This window comes from Acinonyx jubatus, chromosome E1 (assembly GCF_027475565.1).
Source record: "Acinonyx jubatus isolate Ajub_Pintada_27869175 chromosome E1, VMU_Ajub_asm_v1.0, whole genome shotgun sequence".
Taxonomy (NCBI): Eukaryota; Metazoa; Chordata; class Mammalia; order Carnivora; family Felidae; genus Acinonyx; species Acinonyx jubatus.
The window spans coordinates 36,075,889-36,093,904 of NC_069397.1; the positions used below are offsets into that span (position 1 = coordinate 36,075,889).

General features: G+C 42.5%; 1 protein-coding gene across 1 annotated transcript in view; it reads left to right on the forward strand.

The window, feature by feature from the left end:
- The first annotated feature begins 4,555 nt into the window (after window positions 1-4,555).
- Window positions 4,556-18,016, forward strand: part of SKAP1 (src kinase associated phosphoprotein 1) — a 276,200-nt gene continuing 262,739 nt past the window's right edge. The window contains exon 1 of the mRNA XM_027033973.2: window positions 4,556-4,763. Coding sequence (XP_026889774.1) covers window positions 4,718-4,763 — 46 coding nt within the window. The 5' untranslated portion in view covers window positions 4,556-4,717. The remainder of the gene's footprint in view (window positions 4,764-18,016) is intronic.

Below are 18,016 nucleotides of genomic sequence, written 5' to 3' on the forward strand. Positions count from 1 at the left end.
AAGAAATGGTTACTCCTTCTGTATAATTTCCCAAAGTTATCATGTCTGCGAACCCCACCTGCCTCCCATGCAGACTAACCCCGTAGATTGCCTGCACATCTCACTCAGAGAGTACACAGCCTCATCTGGCTACAGCTGACACATTCTCTGTGCCCCCCTCCACTTCGGATTCCCAAGAGAGCCAATCAAAGACAGAGAATGTCAGAGTCAGCAACCTCTTTGGTCTTTAGGGTTTCTGCTGGGCTCAGCAGTGCCCACGGGGGATGTCTAATATGGTCTAAGGGATAGGCCAAGAAGACACCAAAAAAAAAGGGGGGGGACTGGGGAATAGGGCAAAAAAATAATAAGAGGGGGGAGTGATAGAAAGATAAGATAAAGAACAAAGAAAGAACTGTTACTATTTAGATGGAGGGAGCCCAACAACCATGACTTCCCAGACAAGTGTGTCTGTGATCCCTGGCTGTAATTATTCACCTCAGGAGTTCAGTCTACAAGAGCTTTGGATCAGTGCTGAAGAACCAGGATTCTAATGCCAGCGCAGCCCCTAGTGAGCTGAGTGGCCATGGGCAGAGCGCTGGTCTGTTCCTCATCTTGAATTTGATCACTTGAAGATCCTTTTGAGTTTTAATAGTCCCGTGTTCTGTTCTGAGCCTGCACATCATTGAGAACCTGCTTTGAGAATGTTCCCTGATATGACACGAGAATCTGCTTATTTTATCGTATGTGTGGGTGCAGAGAATCTAGGAGTGTGAACTGGCAAGGGAGACCATCAAAGTGCTTTTGGGTGAGTGTGGGCGTAGGTCCCTCCTAAGTCACGAGGTTAGCTAATTACTAAGAGCATGGCTTCTGGCAAGTGGTAGACACTTTGCACTTTAAGGCCACTGAAGTGATGAGCCCAAGTGAACACCTCGTGTCCGGCTCCTTAGGGGTGGCAGGAGGCTGGGTGTCCAGGGTCTTGCAAAGCACGTGGTGAGACTGCTTCTTGGCACTGGGCAGGATACATCATCTCTCCTTCCACAGCCCTTAATGAAGTGTGCAGCTCTTGTCCTCATTAGGCCCCAGCATCGTCAATAAAAGAGTCAATAAACCCGGTTGATGGGGTTGGGACCGAGGGGCTGAGATGCGGCAGCCGCGCATCCACAGGGCAGACGTCAGCTCGGCCGTGTGTCGTGACCCAGCATCCAGGGATCAATAACCAGCTCGGAATAAAGTCCAAAAGCCTGCCCTCCCCAGCCTCGTCTCCAGACCCATTTCAGCCAGGGTGGCGCGATGCCAGCCGGCTCCTGCTTTGCTTGTAGTCCCACCCCATGCCATTCTGGGTGCCAGATGCTTTTGTTTCTTCCTGATTGAGTCCCCTGGACACCCCATGGATGCATATTTAGTGAGTGCCCACCTGGCATGAGAACATGTAGACGGCATCTCCGAGCAGCCCAGAGGCTGGCATGGGCCCTGTTTTGTGTGTCTTCTGTCTGCTGACAGTGTGTGAGGGGCCCCAGTGGACCAGGAGGTATATTCTCTGCATGTTGTGCGGCTGGAGTCCATTCCTGGCTGCTATGCATCTCTTTAGATAGCCTTATCTTATCTAATTACAAGGAATTTCAGATTAATTTCGTGGCCTCTGCTCCAAAGGACCTCTTATCTGTTGGGGCCTTGTATTTTGACCTTGTCATTCTTTTGTTGTTTGCCTTTAAGGGGCAGGCAGCTTCGAAGGGGATGCTAAGATCTTGCTGGAATTGGGGCTGGGGGAGGGGAAGAAGAGGGAGGCCGACAGATCTGGGGTTTGTGTATTCTGCTCCATCCCCCTGCCTGTGTGAGGAGACAGCTGGCTGCTTACTTCCAGGACAGCCACATGGTACCCAGCCACACAGAACAGGCCCCGGGCAGGGACTCGCCGGCTGCCAACCTCTCCAGATCCCTTTGATATTTCCGACAGAGCAGTAAAGGACTCTTGACTATCACGTTTTGCCTTGCCTCTCTCCACCTTCTCAAAGACTCCTCGGTGTGGTTTCCATGGCTACCCCCAATCAGATCTGGCTTCTTGCGAAATTGGATTTCAAAGAAGGACAAGGCTTCAAAGGAATTTGTCCATTTAACAGAATGTCATTAGGAGTGAGGCTGACTGCTGAACCAGGGTCCTCAGATGATTAAGGAGGGGCCGCGCTCATGTGTGGAGGCAGGTTTCTGTCTGCAATGAGGAACCTTGATGCAACATGACAATGCCGTATTGCAATCTGCCAGTCACCCACCGCACCCTACCCAACTCTGCACCTCCCTCTCCCCCTGTCTCTCTAAGACCCAGAATGGATGTAGAATACCTATGCCTCGAGTTTCTGCTGCCTCCTTTGGTAGAAGTAAGCCAGGCAGTGAAGGCCTGGGAGGTCGTAAGATTACCTGGGTTCATTGCTCTTCCCCAAATGACTCATTAGCTTGTAGCCTATATTAGCATTTACAAATATCCTTGAAGAAGTGGGAAAGGTTGTCAGATTTCCTCCCACTGCTGAGAGGGAAAGCAAGGCAAAGTGCTGGGGTTACATACAGGAGGGACTTTGTTTTCCCTTGCCTTTTTTTTTTTTTTTTTTTTTAGAACGGTTTCAGATTTAGAGAAAAATTATGGTGATACTACTGAGTGTTCCCATATATCCTCCCTTGCCTTTTAACACGTCATAAGTACTCAAAAAGGATTCCAGAGCAGCTACAATTTTATAGAAGGAGCAGTATGATAAAAATGCCCGAACAGGGACCTGGTATTTGCTCCAGAGCCTGGAGGAGGCGGCCTGCTTGTGGTTAACTTTTCCAGAGCGAGAAGGAAAAGCAGCGGGAGCTAGAGTCCCCAGAGACTTGCCAGCCCGTGTCCCCCCAACCCCAGTCCAGTTTGCTGCAACTTGTGGGTGGGTCATGTGATCCCCAAACCATTCCTCTTCAGATTGCCGGATGTGGACGCGTAAAAATGGCTCGAAGCCACTGCACTCCTTAAAGGATCAAGCCCCCAACCTTGGGAAACTATGCCAGGCAGTGCTACCCCACATCCTTCTGGACAGTTTTTCTTTGTGGCTCCCGTCCCCCTATTCACAATTCCATCATTATTTCCCCTGAGGCTGTCAAAACCACTTCACCCATCTTCCCCGTGTCCTCTTACTGCTCCCAATCCTCCCACACGTTCTGTAGGCAGAGTCTGAGACTAGAGACTTCATGTTTTAGAAAGAAGGAAAACGGTAGAGGTAAAGTGAGATGTGTAGGATCATACACTACACAGGTAGGTTGCTCACCAGCTCAGAATTTGTCAATGTCTCCCAAGTACACACTCAGCTGAGTTCAAAATCCTCATTCTGACTTTCAAGTGTCTTCACAATAAAACTTCAAGTTTTCTCGACAACCACAATTTCCCTATACTGTCCGGTAAAAGGGGTATTAGCTGTTCCTCAAACAAAAGGTTTTTCCGTCTTTGTTTACTCTGGTCTTTCCACCTGGAAAGCCCTCCTGCCCCTTCAAAGTCAGGTATGTTCAGAGCCCATGTCGAATGCCACATGCACCATTAAACACACATGCACCCACACTTCCCTCCTTTTTTTTTTTTTTTATATTAGTTTTCCTCCTTTTACCGCTCATGGCACTTTCTACCTTCATGGCGCTGGGTTTATCGTACTTTATTTATTTTTTTAGTATATAATTTATCGTCAAGTTAGCTAACATACAGTGTATACAGTGTGCTCTTGGTTTGGGGGGTATTGTGCTTTAAAACCCCCACAAAACTATTCTGCGATCGCTGAGACTCACAAAAGTTCAAAGAGATGATAGAGTGATCCTGTCTACCCCTTACCCTGTTTCCCTCAATGGTAACATCTTGCAATATTACAGTACCGTGTCGCAACCAGGACACTGACCCCCACTGTACTTCGGATGAGGGGAGGAGAACACATTTTCTGTGGTCTTTCACTCCCCCCTCCCTTAGAGGGAAAAGGCTTGGTTCCCCTCTCCCTCACCCTTCTCTCCAGATTGCCCCTCGCCTTCCTCACATCCTTTTAGCCTCAGGGAGGAAGGGACACAGGGCTCCCTGTATCTGCTGCAGCCCTGCCTCTGCTTCTCCTAAATGTTGGTGGCTTTGAATTATTTATTGGGACCTACGGCCATTCCCTTTAGACATCCGGTTTGCCTGAGATAGTGAACGTTCTGCCCTGGTTTCCTGGGCGTGGAAGTGCGAGCTGGATCGGGAATTGCTTGCTGCTGCTGGGCTGGGAGAGGACGGCTCTCCTGGGATTCTGCCTCTCCGCGCCCCGTTTCGGGCACCACCGTGGCTTTTAAGCCTGTCCCTTGAGGTCAACTGTCCAGGGCTGAGGATAGAAAGTCTCCCAGGAGACCAGGTTCCTTTGGGTTGAGTCTTTTGTGCTGGTGGGGCTTTGCCTGTGCGGCGGCCCCCCCGCCCCCAGGTCTTCCACCTGAGAGCGCCCCGGGAGTGGCGCGTGCACCCGCGCACAGGTGTCCGCCCCCCCCCCCCGCCCCCACCGCCCGGGGCGCGCCCCCCGCCCGCCGCGCGCGCCACTTCCTGAGCGCGCCCCGGGCCCGCGGCCCCGCCCTGCGGCCAGGCCGGGAGGCGGCGGCAGAGACAGAGGTACAGGTGCCTCCGCCGGGCGACCGCCGCCCGCCAGCCCGCCCGCCTTGGCACCAGGCCTTCACGGCCCCTCTCCCGCCTCACACTCTGGCCTCCTCACCGCCCGGCCAAATGCAGGCCGTCGCCCTCCCCGAGGAGATCCGTTGGCTCATGGAAGGTAACGCCCTGGCCCAGCCCCAGGCCCCCTCCCGCCGTCCCCCCCCCCCCCCCCGGGGGAGTCCCTCTGGTGCGGAGCTGGAGGCCCCCACCCTGGACGCCAGAGGCTCCCAAGGCCGGCCTCTCTTTGCAGCTCCATCACCCTCCACCTTCTAGAGCCTCAGGGCTTCTAGAACCCTCAACTCTGCAGAGCCACATTTTCATTCTGCCCGCTCAGGGTCCCATTCGCCCCACTCAGTTCCACATTTTCTTTTTCCTCGAGGCGTCTCCACTCCTCCACGTAACCTCCCAGGCTTCCGAACCACCTTCCAGCCAGGTCCTCAGGGGCGCTCCTCACGTTCCCGGTCTCCTGGGGACAGCCCCCCACCACCGGGCCTGTGGGGCTTTGCCTTCTTCCTCCCTCCCCAGCCCCGAAGTCCCTCACCCTCCTGCTCAGAGCTCCCTGAGGCTCTCAGGGGGGTGCGAGGGGCTCGTGGGTTGCTGTCGGCCAAGGCCTGGGGGTTAATGGGAGTTTTGCTGGCGCCCAAAGCCCGTGCTTCCCTCTGCCAGCCTGCAGACTTCTGGGGCGGGGTGGGGGGGGGGGGGGGAGGTCTTGCTGCCCACCCAGGGCAGGCTGACACGCAGTATTACATTTCTGACTTTTCTAGAAATGCCCCATCCTAGGGTGTGTACCTTCAAACTATCGTTCCTAAGCAGTCCTTTTAAGAGTTAAGGTCATACTCAGCAACACTCGACACATCCTTCTTAACGCTCGAAATATCACCTGCTCCATTCACACTTTTTCTCGTGCAAGAAACTTGCTTCCCTGTAACTGACCTTCCTGGAAGGACAGAGGCCTGGAATCTGTGCTTGCATAAGGGCCCCAGGAGGAAACTACTCGGAATTAAGCCTTTTGGCATCCGAGTGACATTTTTGACACATATTTAACAGATGGCCTGCTTTGGGCAGGTCAGACTTTTGGCAAGGAGTATTTTTTTTTTCCAGTTTCTCTCAATTTAATTGGTTTTATATCTCCATTACCTTGTTATCTTGGTATAAATGCCTCCTAATCAAATATTTGGCAGTCCTTTTGGTCTCTGTTTGTAGCACTGTTTCCATTCTGGATTGCTTCTATGTAAAAGCTGTCAACTAGGTATTTCTTTTAAGGTGAAGCTTCCAAAATCCACTTTACTTATGACCTGAGTAAATCTAAACTTTCAGAGTAAAAAAGTATTTATAGGCTAAAATAGCATCATCTGGGTGTCTGAGAAGAAGCAATCCAGCCTTTCCCTCTGTTGTTGGTTGAATATTCGATGTTAAGTATAAAGAAAGGCTGTGAGTGTGGTTCCTGGGAGACAAGGAACTGTGGCGAAAAGTTTAATTCTGCCCTTGCATTAAAAAATATAAAGTGATTCTTTTTATTGGTATCTGTCATTTGATGAGAGAAAACCTATTTTACAAGCTCATTAAACTATACTTCTGTTCTGTGTGCAGCCTTAGTAGAAAATTCCTTTTTTATTTTCAGAGGCTTGCAGTGAAATCCACTCCTTCAACATTTTTGATGTGCAGTTCTTTATTGTTCAAAACTGACACTTTGGTAAACAACTCATTTCTGCACCTGCCACCTTCCTTTAGCTTAGATTATTTTCTTGTTAGCTGACTGTTTTTAATTGAAGTCTTCAGATCTCCTTCTAAAGCAGAACCTTTGTTTGCTGACAAGTAGAGCAGGGTATGAATGGAGATTAATTGCATGTCACATACTTCTGTATCAAACTTGCTGTGTCTTAACAATGTCTGTTGGTGCTTGCATCTTTAGAATATACAGAGGAGTCTGAGATTAAATTTTAAGGAGCTTCGTTGGTTAATGTATTTCTTTAAGGCCTTTTTTTTTTTAAGTTTGCAATTGGAATCTGAATCTGAACTAGAGGGGAAAAAAGATAAAAGTGGGATTCCAACCAACCAATAATTCTATTGAAAAATGTTTGAAGGCTATGTTTTTGAAAGGTTCATGGAATCATAGCAACATATTGGTTATAGATTTTTTTTTATTTATTTTTATTTTTTTTTAGATTTTGTTTTTTATGGAATACAGTCTCTGGTGTAGACCAGTGGAATTATTCATTGTACTACAAATAATTTGTGGATATTAGAAACCCATAATGGCTATCAATTTATCGTCTGTTACTGTGTACTTGTCTCCCCCCTTCTCTGGCCCCTCCCACACACACTTTTTAAGGTTAACTGTTGACAATTAGAAAATATGTAGGTCCTGATCTCTATATTGTCACTCAGTGGAGAGAGTCACAGGGTGAGAGAGCTGCCACTTTAGTGCTGCCACATGGCTGTGGTGGTGGGGTTTCCACAATGAATTACTACTTTCATAAACCAAGGCATAAGCATTTGCACGGTGATTTAATGCTGGCCATCACAGCCATAACTTAAGCATTTATTTATTTATAACTACACGAGCATAAATGACAGGGGCATTTTTTGACATAATGTGTGTGCTTTTAAAAATAAAATATGCAAAGCATTATGAAAGGTTTATGCCAAAATTTTGCATAAGGAAGAAGCATTCAGAAATGCTGAAGGTCTACAATTAATTCTGTTTAAGGATAAAATTTTAAACATTTGGAAATGTTTCATTTGACCCAAAAACTCAACTTCTGGGAATCTGTATTACTGAAATTAAAGGACAGGAGGTATGCGTACAAGGATCCATCTCGAATGTCCATGAGTTGGGAAAGGTGGGGCGATGGTATGAATGAATTATCCATCTTATGGAATATTTTGCAGCCATTAAAAAGAATGTACTGTATCTGTATATATTGGCTTGGAAAATGTCCATAGGTTTAAGACTAAAAGCAAGGCGCACAATAACATATATGATCTGTTTTTGTTTGAGAACAAAAAGGTGAACCATGCCCTCCCTCCCATATATTATGTATTATTTTGTAAGCCTAGGAAGAAGTAAGAATATACACCTACCTGTTAGCATTGGTTTCTTTGGGAGGGGAATAAGAAGGTGGGGGAGACAGAGATCATTACTTTTATTTCATACACCTTCATGTTGTTGGAATTGCGACAATGACCATGTATTAACTTTTGTTAATCAGATAAACAATCAGTAGCGTTCTTTAATTTTTTTTTTAATGTTTATTTATTTTTGAGACAGAGACAGACAGAGCATGAACGGGGGAGGGTCAGAGAGAGAGGGAGACACAGAATCCGAGGCAGGCTCCAGGCTCCGAGCTGTCAGCACAGAGCCCGACGCGGGGCTCAAACTCCTGAACCGTGAGATCATGACCTGAGCCAAAGGTGGAAGCTCAACCGACTGAGCCACCCAGGTGCCCCAGTAGCATTCTTTAAAAGAAAAAGTGACAAACAAAAGACAAAAAGAAGCTTGCAGATGTCAGAGTGGTCAGAGTGCTAAAGGACCATTAACTGAGGTTATGATTATGTTTCTCTCTTGGTAGCTCTGGGGGTGTGTGGAGGGTGGGGATTTTTTTTTTTTTTAATGCTTTCTTGGAGTTTTGGCAAATGTTAAAGCAGCGAGAGTACTTTTAGAGTAACTCAGGAAATAGCCTCCTCAGACTCTGTCAAGCTCTCTTATAGAAATTGTAACTAGTCCATATCAGCAAATAAGTACCTTACAGATAAGTAAAATGAAAAGTGTTTGTTTACTGCCTTATTGAAAGAGGAGGAAATATTCAGGTCTGTTTTCAAATAATCAGGCTTGAGATGTAGAAGCTATCTTTTTGTTTTTGTTTTGTGATAACCATACTGAAAACAAAAACAATGGTGTGCTGGCAATTTGCATAATCTTTGCTCCATAGATATAAACATAATCAGTTTCTGCCTTGTCTTTCTATCCCTGCTTTTGAAGTAAGAAGCACAAGAGGCAAGTATGAAGGAGGTTGAATATATATTTATTTCTTCAGTTCAAAATGTGCCATGTGTGATGGAATGGGACCTACTGATTTTACCCTAAGAGCTAATAGGTGCCAACTACCTACAAGGTACCTAGATCCTGCTGGGAATGTGGAGTAAAGCCAAAACAACATCCACACCCCAGCTGCATTTAGTAGCAACTGCTATGTGAACACTAATTCTGATATGCCTATGGTTACTAATTTTTAAACTTCCTTGGAAAGAAATAGTAATTAATCATTTCCTTCTAGATTGTTCTCCAGATTTGTTTTGGTCGATGCAACCAACCCTAAAATTCTTTTCAGTACAGTAAAATTCCAACTCTGTGCAACTGGTAAGAGTGAGTTACTCTTGATAGTTTGATTATCTTTAATGAAGCACTCTAACTTTTTATCATAAAATTTGTGATTAATCTTTTTCTAAAATGTATTTGGAATTTTTCTCACTTCCTCACTTTCTCACTTCCTCAACTAGCCAATCTGTAACTCAAGAGTTGTTATAGTGAATATAGGTTATCAAACTTTGTGGAAACATATTGAGTTGTTTAGGGCTGTTTTTGTCCCAATTGCCCCCGGACTGCCTTGTGAAGGTCAACATCTGTTTTCTATTTTTATTTTTGTCACTTTTTTCCTACTGCAAGGTTGGGTCTATCACTTTACATTGCTCTCAGTGTGTCTGGAGCCATACTGCTACTGGAATATGAGGGAATCAAGCTTGTTGGGATTGAGATGTGTAAAAGAAGGTATGAAGGGCTCTTTAGATGAACACAGTACCCAAATCTTTAGGTGTAGACTTTGTGACATGCATTTGGCTGCTCAAGAGTCTTGTTTGCTTAATTTGTGATACCGGGTTGTCTTCTAGATAGGAGAGACTACCGGCAGGTGAGATCTAACCATTCTTCTTTTTCCATGTTAAAATTTTCTCTGATTATAAAGGTAATAATGCTCATTGTAGAAAATTTAGAACACACACAATGATACACAGTCACCCATGGTCAACAATTGTTAAAGTTCCATGTATTTCTGTCAGCTTTTATTGTATGTATGTACTTTAAAAGTTGGGACATAGTGTGTGGATAGTTTTATATAGTGATCTTTCCACTTACAGTCTTTCAATTCCTAAGGTCTCCTGAGAATTTTCTCAGATCATTAAAATTATTTTTTTCTTGCCAGTGATCTAGAAGTTATATATTCAGGTGTTATTCCACTGATATTTTTTCTCTTATGGCTTAAAAAAAAGCACCATGTCCCTTTGATTTAGCAACACTAAGAATGAATCTTTTCTTTTGGCTCTTTCCTCTCAGGTGAAATGTGAAATTCCTGATATAATCTGAGATTTTAGACTCAGAATTGTTAATATTTTATTATGTATATTACAATAATTATTTTCTGACATTTGCATAATATTTTTAAACCATAGATATAATACTGTTTTTTCCCTTTGATTTGCTCATTGCTTACTTTTTGTACCATGGTTTTTTCATTCTTGAACTTTTAATTTTATCTCTCTTAGATATTTAGACTGGGCTAATATGGTGGCCACTAGCCATAGGTGGCTATTTACTTTTAAATTAAATTAAAAATTTCGGTTCCTCAATTGCGCTAGCTACATTTCAGCTGCTCAGTAGCCATGCTGGCTACTGGATTGGACAGTGCATAAGGACCTAGTAGATGATGATCTAGAATATAATACTGGGTGAATTTCTCAAGAAGGGTTCCTTTAAAAAAAAAATCTTTTTTTAATGTTTATTTTTTTTGAAGAAGAAGAGAGACAGAATGCAAGCGAGGGAGGGGCAGAGACAGAGGGAGACACAGAATTTGAGGTAGGCTCCAGGCTCTGAGCTGTCAGCACAGAGCCCGATGTGGGGCTTGGACCTGTGAGCAGTGAGATCACAATCTGAGCCGAGGTCAGACTGAGCCGACTGAGCCACCCAGGCACCCCTCAGGAAGGGTTCTTTGATACTACACTTCCTTATCCCCTGCATGTCCAAGAATGTGTCTATCTAGTTTCATATGAACTTAGGTGTGTAGGGGCGCCTGGGTGGCTCAGTCGGTTAAGCGTCCGACTTCGGCTCAGGTCATGATCTCGTGGTTTGTAAGTTGGAGCCCCGCGTCAGGCTTTGTGCTGACAGCTCAGAGCCTGGAGCCTGCCTCGAATTCTGTGTCTCCCTCTGTCTCTGCCCCTCCCTCACTTGCATTCTGTCTCTCTTCTTCAAAAATAAATAAACATTAAAAAAAAACATTAAAAAAAATTTTAAACTTACGTGTGTACAGAAAGTTCTAGACTTGCACTCTGCCCATTTCTTCCCCTTCCTACTAATTCACTCTCTAGAAGTATCCCATTATCTTCTGGCCTTCAGTTTTGTGGAGGAGAAGGCTGATGCCAGCCTGATGTATTTCTTTTGTAGCCCATTTCTCCCACTCTCTGCCTAGATGTTTATAGGATGTTTTTCTTTGCTCTCAGAAATGTCACTAGATAGTGTCAAAGTTTTAGATTTTTAAAATAACTTTTCTCAGTTTGTAATGAACCATTTTGACCTGTAGACTCAGGTCTTTAACTTGGGGAAGTTTTCTATTATCACTACTTCTGCTCCATTTGTTTTATTTTGTCACATTGGAGTATACGTTAAGATATATATTAAACCTTAAACTACTGTCTCCAATTCACCTTTTTTATTGTTCTATCTGTCACTGACTTCATCATGATTTTAAATTCAGCATTCAATTAAAAAAATTTTTTTCCATGTATTTTTTCCTTATCACTCATTGTTTCCTTGTCATTACATCTGCAAAGCTCTGGCTTATAGATCTGAGTTTTTGGATGTTTTTGAGAATACAAATTAGAAATTTTCTATACATCTGTTCTTTAGTAATAAATCTACTTGGGGCCCCTGGGTGACTCAGTCAGTTAAGCATCCAACTTTGGCTCAAGTCATGATCTCACAGTCTATGAGTTTGAACACCATGTCAGGCTCTGTGCTGACAGCTCAGAGCCTGGAGCCTGCTTCTGATTCTGTGTCTCCCTCTCTCTCTGCCCCTTCTCTGATCATGCTCTGTCTCTCTGTATCTCTCAAAAATAAAGACACATTAAAAAATTTTTTTAAATAATAAATCTACTTCAGAGGAAGGCATTTTTTTCTAGTTTTTCAAGATGATCTTTTCTCTTTGAATTTGAGTGTTTTCTCACAGGTCCTGTATGGTTTTGTGTGTGTGTGTGTGTGTGTGTGTGTGTGTGTGTGTGTTTAGTTTGCCTAAATTCAAATCCTGACTCTGCCACTTTCTTACTACCTGGTTGACTTTGGGTCTCAGTTTGCTCATCTGTAAAATGGGAATCATAATAGTACCTATCTCATAGAATTTACATGGGGAACAAAGGAATGAATATTTGAAAAGAACTTACAATAGTGTCTGGCGTGGACTAAACATCATATAAATATTTGGTAAATTAAAAAAAAATTATTTTCTTAGAGAAAGTCTTATTGATTTTTTTGGTTTAGTTTGTTTTGTTTTGTTTGCTTTTGCCTCTTTATAGGAAAGCTCTGAGGTGTGGCCTTTTACCTATGTCGGTGATTCACCCTTGCCTCTCTAAATTAGGGGAAGTTTGTAGGGGTTCTTTCCGAGTCTCCTCCATTTCTATCCTTCCTTAGATTAGAGTCCAGTGATCATTCTATGAGAAAATTTATGGAAGAAGGAGAGATATTAGCTTCATTGTTAACTTAGGAAAAATATGGGCTCCTTACCTTGTTGTAGAATGCTGTGTGTGTGTGTTTGTGTTTGTAAAATAGTACTTTTGCATTACTTCTCAGTAGAAAAAAAAGAAAGGTTTACTCTTCCTCTTCTTCCTTTTTGTTTTTTAAAAAAACATTTTTTTAATAGGTAGAAATATTTGAGCTTCATTGTGGGTATACCCTAGGTGTTGGGTGGGCTGCCCCGACCTTTTGAACTCTAGGCATGATCTATTCCCTGTGGAAGCCCAGACGTCTCCTCAAAATCCTAATAATTCTCAAGGAGCATGCATTCTCAGGGTACTTTTCCTTCCAGGCTCTTAACTGCCCTGAGTCATGTAGGCGTAAACTTTTGGTTCCCAAATCGGATGATTTTGTTTCTCAGGGGACTTTTGGCAACACATGGACACGTTTTTTGTTGTTGCAACTGGGGAGGTGCTATGGAATCTAGTGGGTAGAGACCAGGCCTGATGCTAAACTTCCTACAATGCATAGGACAGCCCCACAAGCAAAGAATTATACAACCCCAAATGTCAGTAGTGCAAGATTGAGAAACCCTGTCCTAGATAGACCCTTTTCCTCAGTTTCCACAAAAGCCTACTCATGTGAAGCCCCTGCAATTGTAGAAGACATCACTGGAATTTTAGGGGGAACAGGAGGAGGGATGAGGGGTTTACATAGTAGTAAAGCAAATTATTTCAATTTGAATATTAAGCATCCCTATTCCTAAATCTTTGCCACCCCAGTCATCAGAGAGTGCCCTCTGACCCTTCACCTGATGTAGTTCTCAGCCTGTGCTTTCTCATAGGCACTTTCTCCCTTTATCCTATCTGGAACAAAACCAAAAAGAAAAAAGAAAAAGACAACAACAACAACTCTATTTCCCTGGCCAACTGAAAAGATAGTTTAGCTGTCTGTTGAATTTTTTAGGCTCCCCCCCAACACCCACGCAGAGAAACAAGTTACTTTTCCAAACGGTGACGGTTGTCTCTCTAAGAGGAATTTTGGTGCCACCAATTAAGATAATAACATTTTTTCCTCATTATATACTTTTAATACTTAAACAATTTTCAGTCACTTTAAATATTGGAAAAATAAGATAAGTTTCAAGTTTTACCATCATCTGAGAATCTTAACATATTGACATAACTATCACAGATCTCATTTTTTCACGTCATAAGCCATTACACCCTACAGAAATCCTATAATTTCTGCTACATTTATTCGTATTTATTTCCCCTGTGTTTCCAAGTTCATTGCTTGCTTTTCCGGTTTGTCAGTGCTGCATTATAGGTTAGATGATTCTAACAGATGGCTTTTCAGGTTTGGAGTCTTTGAGTTCCACTGCTTAATTTTACTATCCAGCTTTTACATGGAAGATAGGACAGATGTGGGCTCAGGAACAAAGTGGTCTTAACATCCAGAGAGCGAGCTTTACTGAAAGCTGATGGGTTTGATAAAATCATTTATGGGTTACTTAAATTCTCATCTAGGGTCTCCTCCTAACATTGTTGACATTCTAATGTTAGTATGATACAAGGAAATAAGGTGTTTATTCACATAGTAGGAGCTTTGCTAAAATGTGTCCTGTGACACATATTTTTACTTATGCAAACCAATATTGTAGTTGAGTTGGAATTAATTAAGGTAATGTACCTTATAGCTCAAATATATGGAGAATGCTGGGGTATTTAGCTACTGAAAATACCTCTTTTTGTTTGTTTTATTTTGTGTTGTTTTTTATTTATTAAAAACTATTTTTTAATATTTATTCATCTTTTTGAGAGAGAGAGAGACAGAGTGTGAGCAGGGGAGGGGCAGAAGGAGAGGGAGACACAGAATCTGAAGCAGGCTCCAGGCTCTGATCTGTCAGCACAGAGCCCAATGCAGGGCTCGAACTCATGAACCGTTGAGATCATGACCTGGGCAGAAGTTGGACGCTATACCAACTGAGCCACCCAGTACCCCCTATTTTGTGATGTTTTTACTGGGTACAATATACTTCCAGAAAAATGCTCAATCATAAATATACAGCTCAGTGAATCTTCACAAAAAGAACACATCCCCAAAACAAAGGCAAAAACGTTACCAAAACTTCCAGAGACCCTCTGTGTCCTTTAGTACCTACCCACACCTATAGGCAAGCACGCCTCTGATTTCTAACAGCAAAGTTCAGCTTTGCTTATTCAATCATACAGTATGTCCTCATGTATCTGGCTGCTTTGCTCAAGATGATGCAGAAAATATCTCTTAGCTGTGGTCTAATAAACCTCCTGAAAATCACACTGCCTTTAAAATAATTTTTCTGGGGCTCCTGGGCAGCTCATTTGGTTAAGTGTCCAACTTTGGCTCAGGTCATGATCTCGCGGTTTGTGGGTTCAAGCCCTGCGTCGCGCTCTGTGGTGACAGCTTAGAGCCTGGAGCCTGCTTCAGATTCTGTGTCTCCCTCTCTGCCCCTCCCCTGCTCACACTCTGTCTCTGTCTCAAAAATAAATAAACATTTAAAAAAATTTAAATAATTTTTCCTTTCTGATAACTTTTTATATGAACCTCTTCCTCCCTCAATCCATCTATCCATTCCTCTCTCCCTCCCTTTCTCCCTTCCTTCTTTCATTAAGGTATGATTTATGTACATAAAATGCACTAATCTTAAGTGTTACAACTCGATGACTTTAATATATGTAAACACCTGTGTGACCGCCACCCAGATTAAGATATAAACATTTCCATCATCCTGAAAAGTTTCCTTTCCAGTTAGTAGCCCTCCCCAGAGGTAACCACTATTCTGACCTCTATCATCATGGATTACTGTAGTTGTTCTGGAACTTCATGAATCAATATGATCTCTTTTGTGTCTGTCCTCAACATCGTATTTTTGTGATTTATCCCTGTTGTTCTGTGTATCAGTTTTATCTTATCCTTTATGCAGAGTAGTATCCCATATTCCATATTCTGTTTATCCATTTTTCTGCTGATGGACATTGAGCTGTTCAGTTTGGGGCTATTGTGAATACAGCTGCTGTGAGCACTCTTACATAACTTGCTTTGTGAACATAAGCACTCACTTCTTTCAGATAAATATTTAGGAATAGAATTACTGGGTCATAGGGTAGGTATATGTTTAATTTTATTAGAAACTCCAGTTTCTTTCCCAAAGCAATTATACTTATTTTACACTCCTACCAGCAGTGTGTGAGAGTTCTCATGGATATATTTTTATTATAGAATATTTACACAACATAGAAATAAGACTACTTGATTTTTTAAGACAGGGTAGTATTATATACTTTTCCATGTGAATCTGTCTATCCGTGCATATATATAAATTGCTGCATGGTGTTGCAAAATTTGTAACTATTTTTCTATTGATGGATGTTTAAGTTTTTCCCAATTTTTAAAAATATTTCCACAGTGCTGTAGAGAACCTATCTCCGTGCATCTTTGTGTACATGTGAAAATATTTCTGTAGGATAAATTTTTAGACTCTCAAATAGATTGCAGATGTGTTAATCCTAGAATTTTAGTTTGGCCACTAGCTAAAACTTAATCTAAAGTACTTGCTGTGTTTTGGGTTCTGGTTTTTGTTCTCTCTGTGCTGTGAGTATACAGGTATTGTCATTTTCCCCCCTCCAGGAGGTAGAAAGAGAATTAAAAATATAAACACCACAATTCTTGGGTCATGGGGCAGAAACAATCAGCAGGTTGAAGCAAACCACAACCCGAACATGCTGATAATTTCTCTGTTGTATGCTGACAACTTCCTGCAAGCCAAAACAAAGCTGGTGGGTATGATTTTAGCCTTGCCAATAAGTTTACCTCTTAACAGAAGGCAAAAAATATATGCCTTAAGGATTACAATTAATTGCCAGATAAAAATGTAATGCAAGGTTTAAAACAAGTTTTAAACAGACTGAAAGTAATTATCCCCTTCTATTATACTTTTATTTAATTGGTATGAAAATAGACAAGATTTCCTTGAAGACTTCCAATATTGATTAGGGTAGGAAAAATCAAACACTGAAGTTTTAAAGATTGAATTTCAGTGTGACATTTAAGAGTGACTGCAGAAATCTTAACGGTCTGATATCTTCAGTGTACCTGTGATAGGGAATCAGAAATTTTGGTTTCTTTCCACCAGAAGCTGTCAATGAGACTTTGTAGAAGCTGGATTAGCAACCATGCTGGTTTCTTCTGTAAAATAGGAATATATAATTTAAAGGAATATTTGTGATATTTAATTTAATGTAAAGAATACCCAGGGTCACGTAGGTGGCTCATTCGGGTAAGCGCCTGACTCTTGATTTTGGCTCAGGTCATGATCTCAAGGTACGTGGGTTCAAGCCCCATATCGGGTTCCTCACTCACTGACAGTGCAGAGCCTGTTTGCGATACTCTGTCTCTCTCTCTCTCAAAATAAATAAATAAACTTTTTTAAAATCCTAAAAGGAAAAAGAATACCCAAGTATCTTAGTAGTAAATGTGACCCATACGATATCATTGTCCTCAAAATAAACGAAAGAGTAAATGGACAAGGTCAGATATTTGGGAAAATGTCAGAAACTTGCACCAGTCTACAAAACCTAGTGATCTTGGACACATCCTGCCAAGAATCTTTTCAGCTGGCCCTAGATCCTGCAGGGGTATGATGATCATATTACTTCTACAGTGTTCCACATACCTTCTGTTCCCTTATCCTTCTGTCTTCTTTTCCTACTCTGACTTGCTGGAATAGATGTCCAAATAAGCTGCCTAGAAGCTGAGGGAGTCTGTTTTAGAGCATCTATGAATTATGAAATGCAGATACAGCTTTGCCAGAGCTGAGTTTACCTTTTAAATATGGGACTTAAAATCACTGTATATTACTTTTAGTACGAAATACCATATGCTACTATAAGCCTTCCTTCCAGAGTAATCTTTCACCATTGTCTCTCTCACCTCTAACCTTCTGCTGTCTAAGTTGAGACTCTTTCAGTCTCTCCAGCTGAACTGAGATCTGTCACCTCAGGACCTTTGTACATGATATTCCCATGCTTGTGCCATTCTTTTCGTAGTTCCACCAACTCCCTACCTTCTCCCACACACAACATACATACTTAGCCTGCTAATTTGGAATTTCAGATAAAAGATCAGTTCTCTAAGAGGTCTCCCCTGACTTACTTCCCTCTCTAGATGAGGTGCTTATACCATGGGGTTGTGGCCTCCCTTCCTTTTCATATTAGCATAATTAACTCATATCACAGTTTATTCTAATTGCCTATTTAAGTCTGTATTCTCTGCTAGACTGTATACTCTTATGATAGAGTTTAGATCTAATTCACTTTTTCCAGTACTTGGCATGTATTAAGCACTCAACAAATATTTGTTGAAGAATGAAGATGTGTAGAAAAAAAGTGGCATTGTTGATGGTATGTTTCTCATTTTGTCTTTTCTCTTTGATGTGAAGACATTTACACCATGTGGTTCGTCTTGCTCACTGACCAGTTGAAGGTAACGATGTGCAGAGCCTGTAACATTGAGTATTATACACAGTGAGAGCTGCAGGGTCAGAGGTGCCTCAAGAGTGTTCTTACACAGTGGTGTTTTCCACACTGGGTTATGCAATTGCAGGATCCTAAGGCATC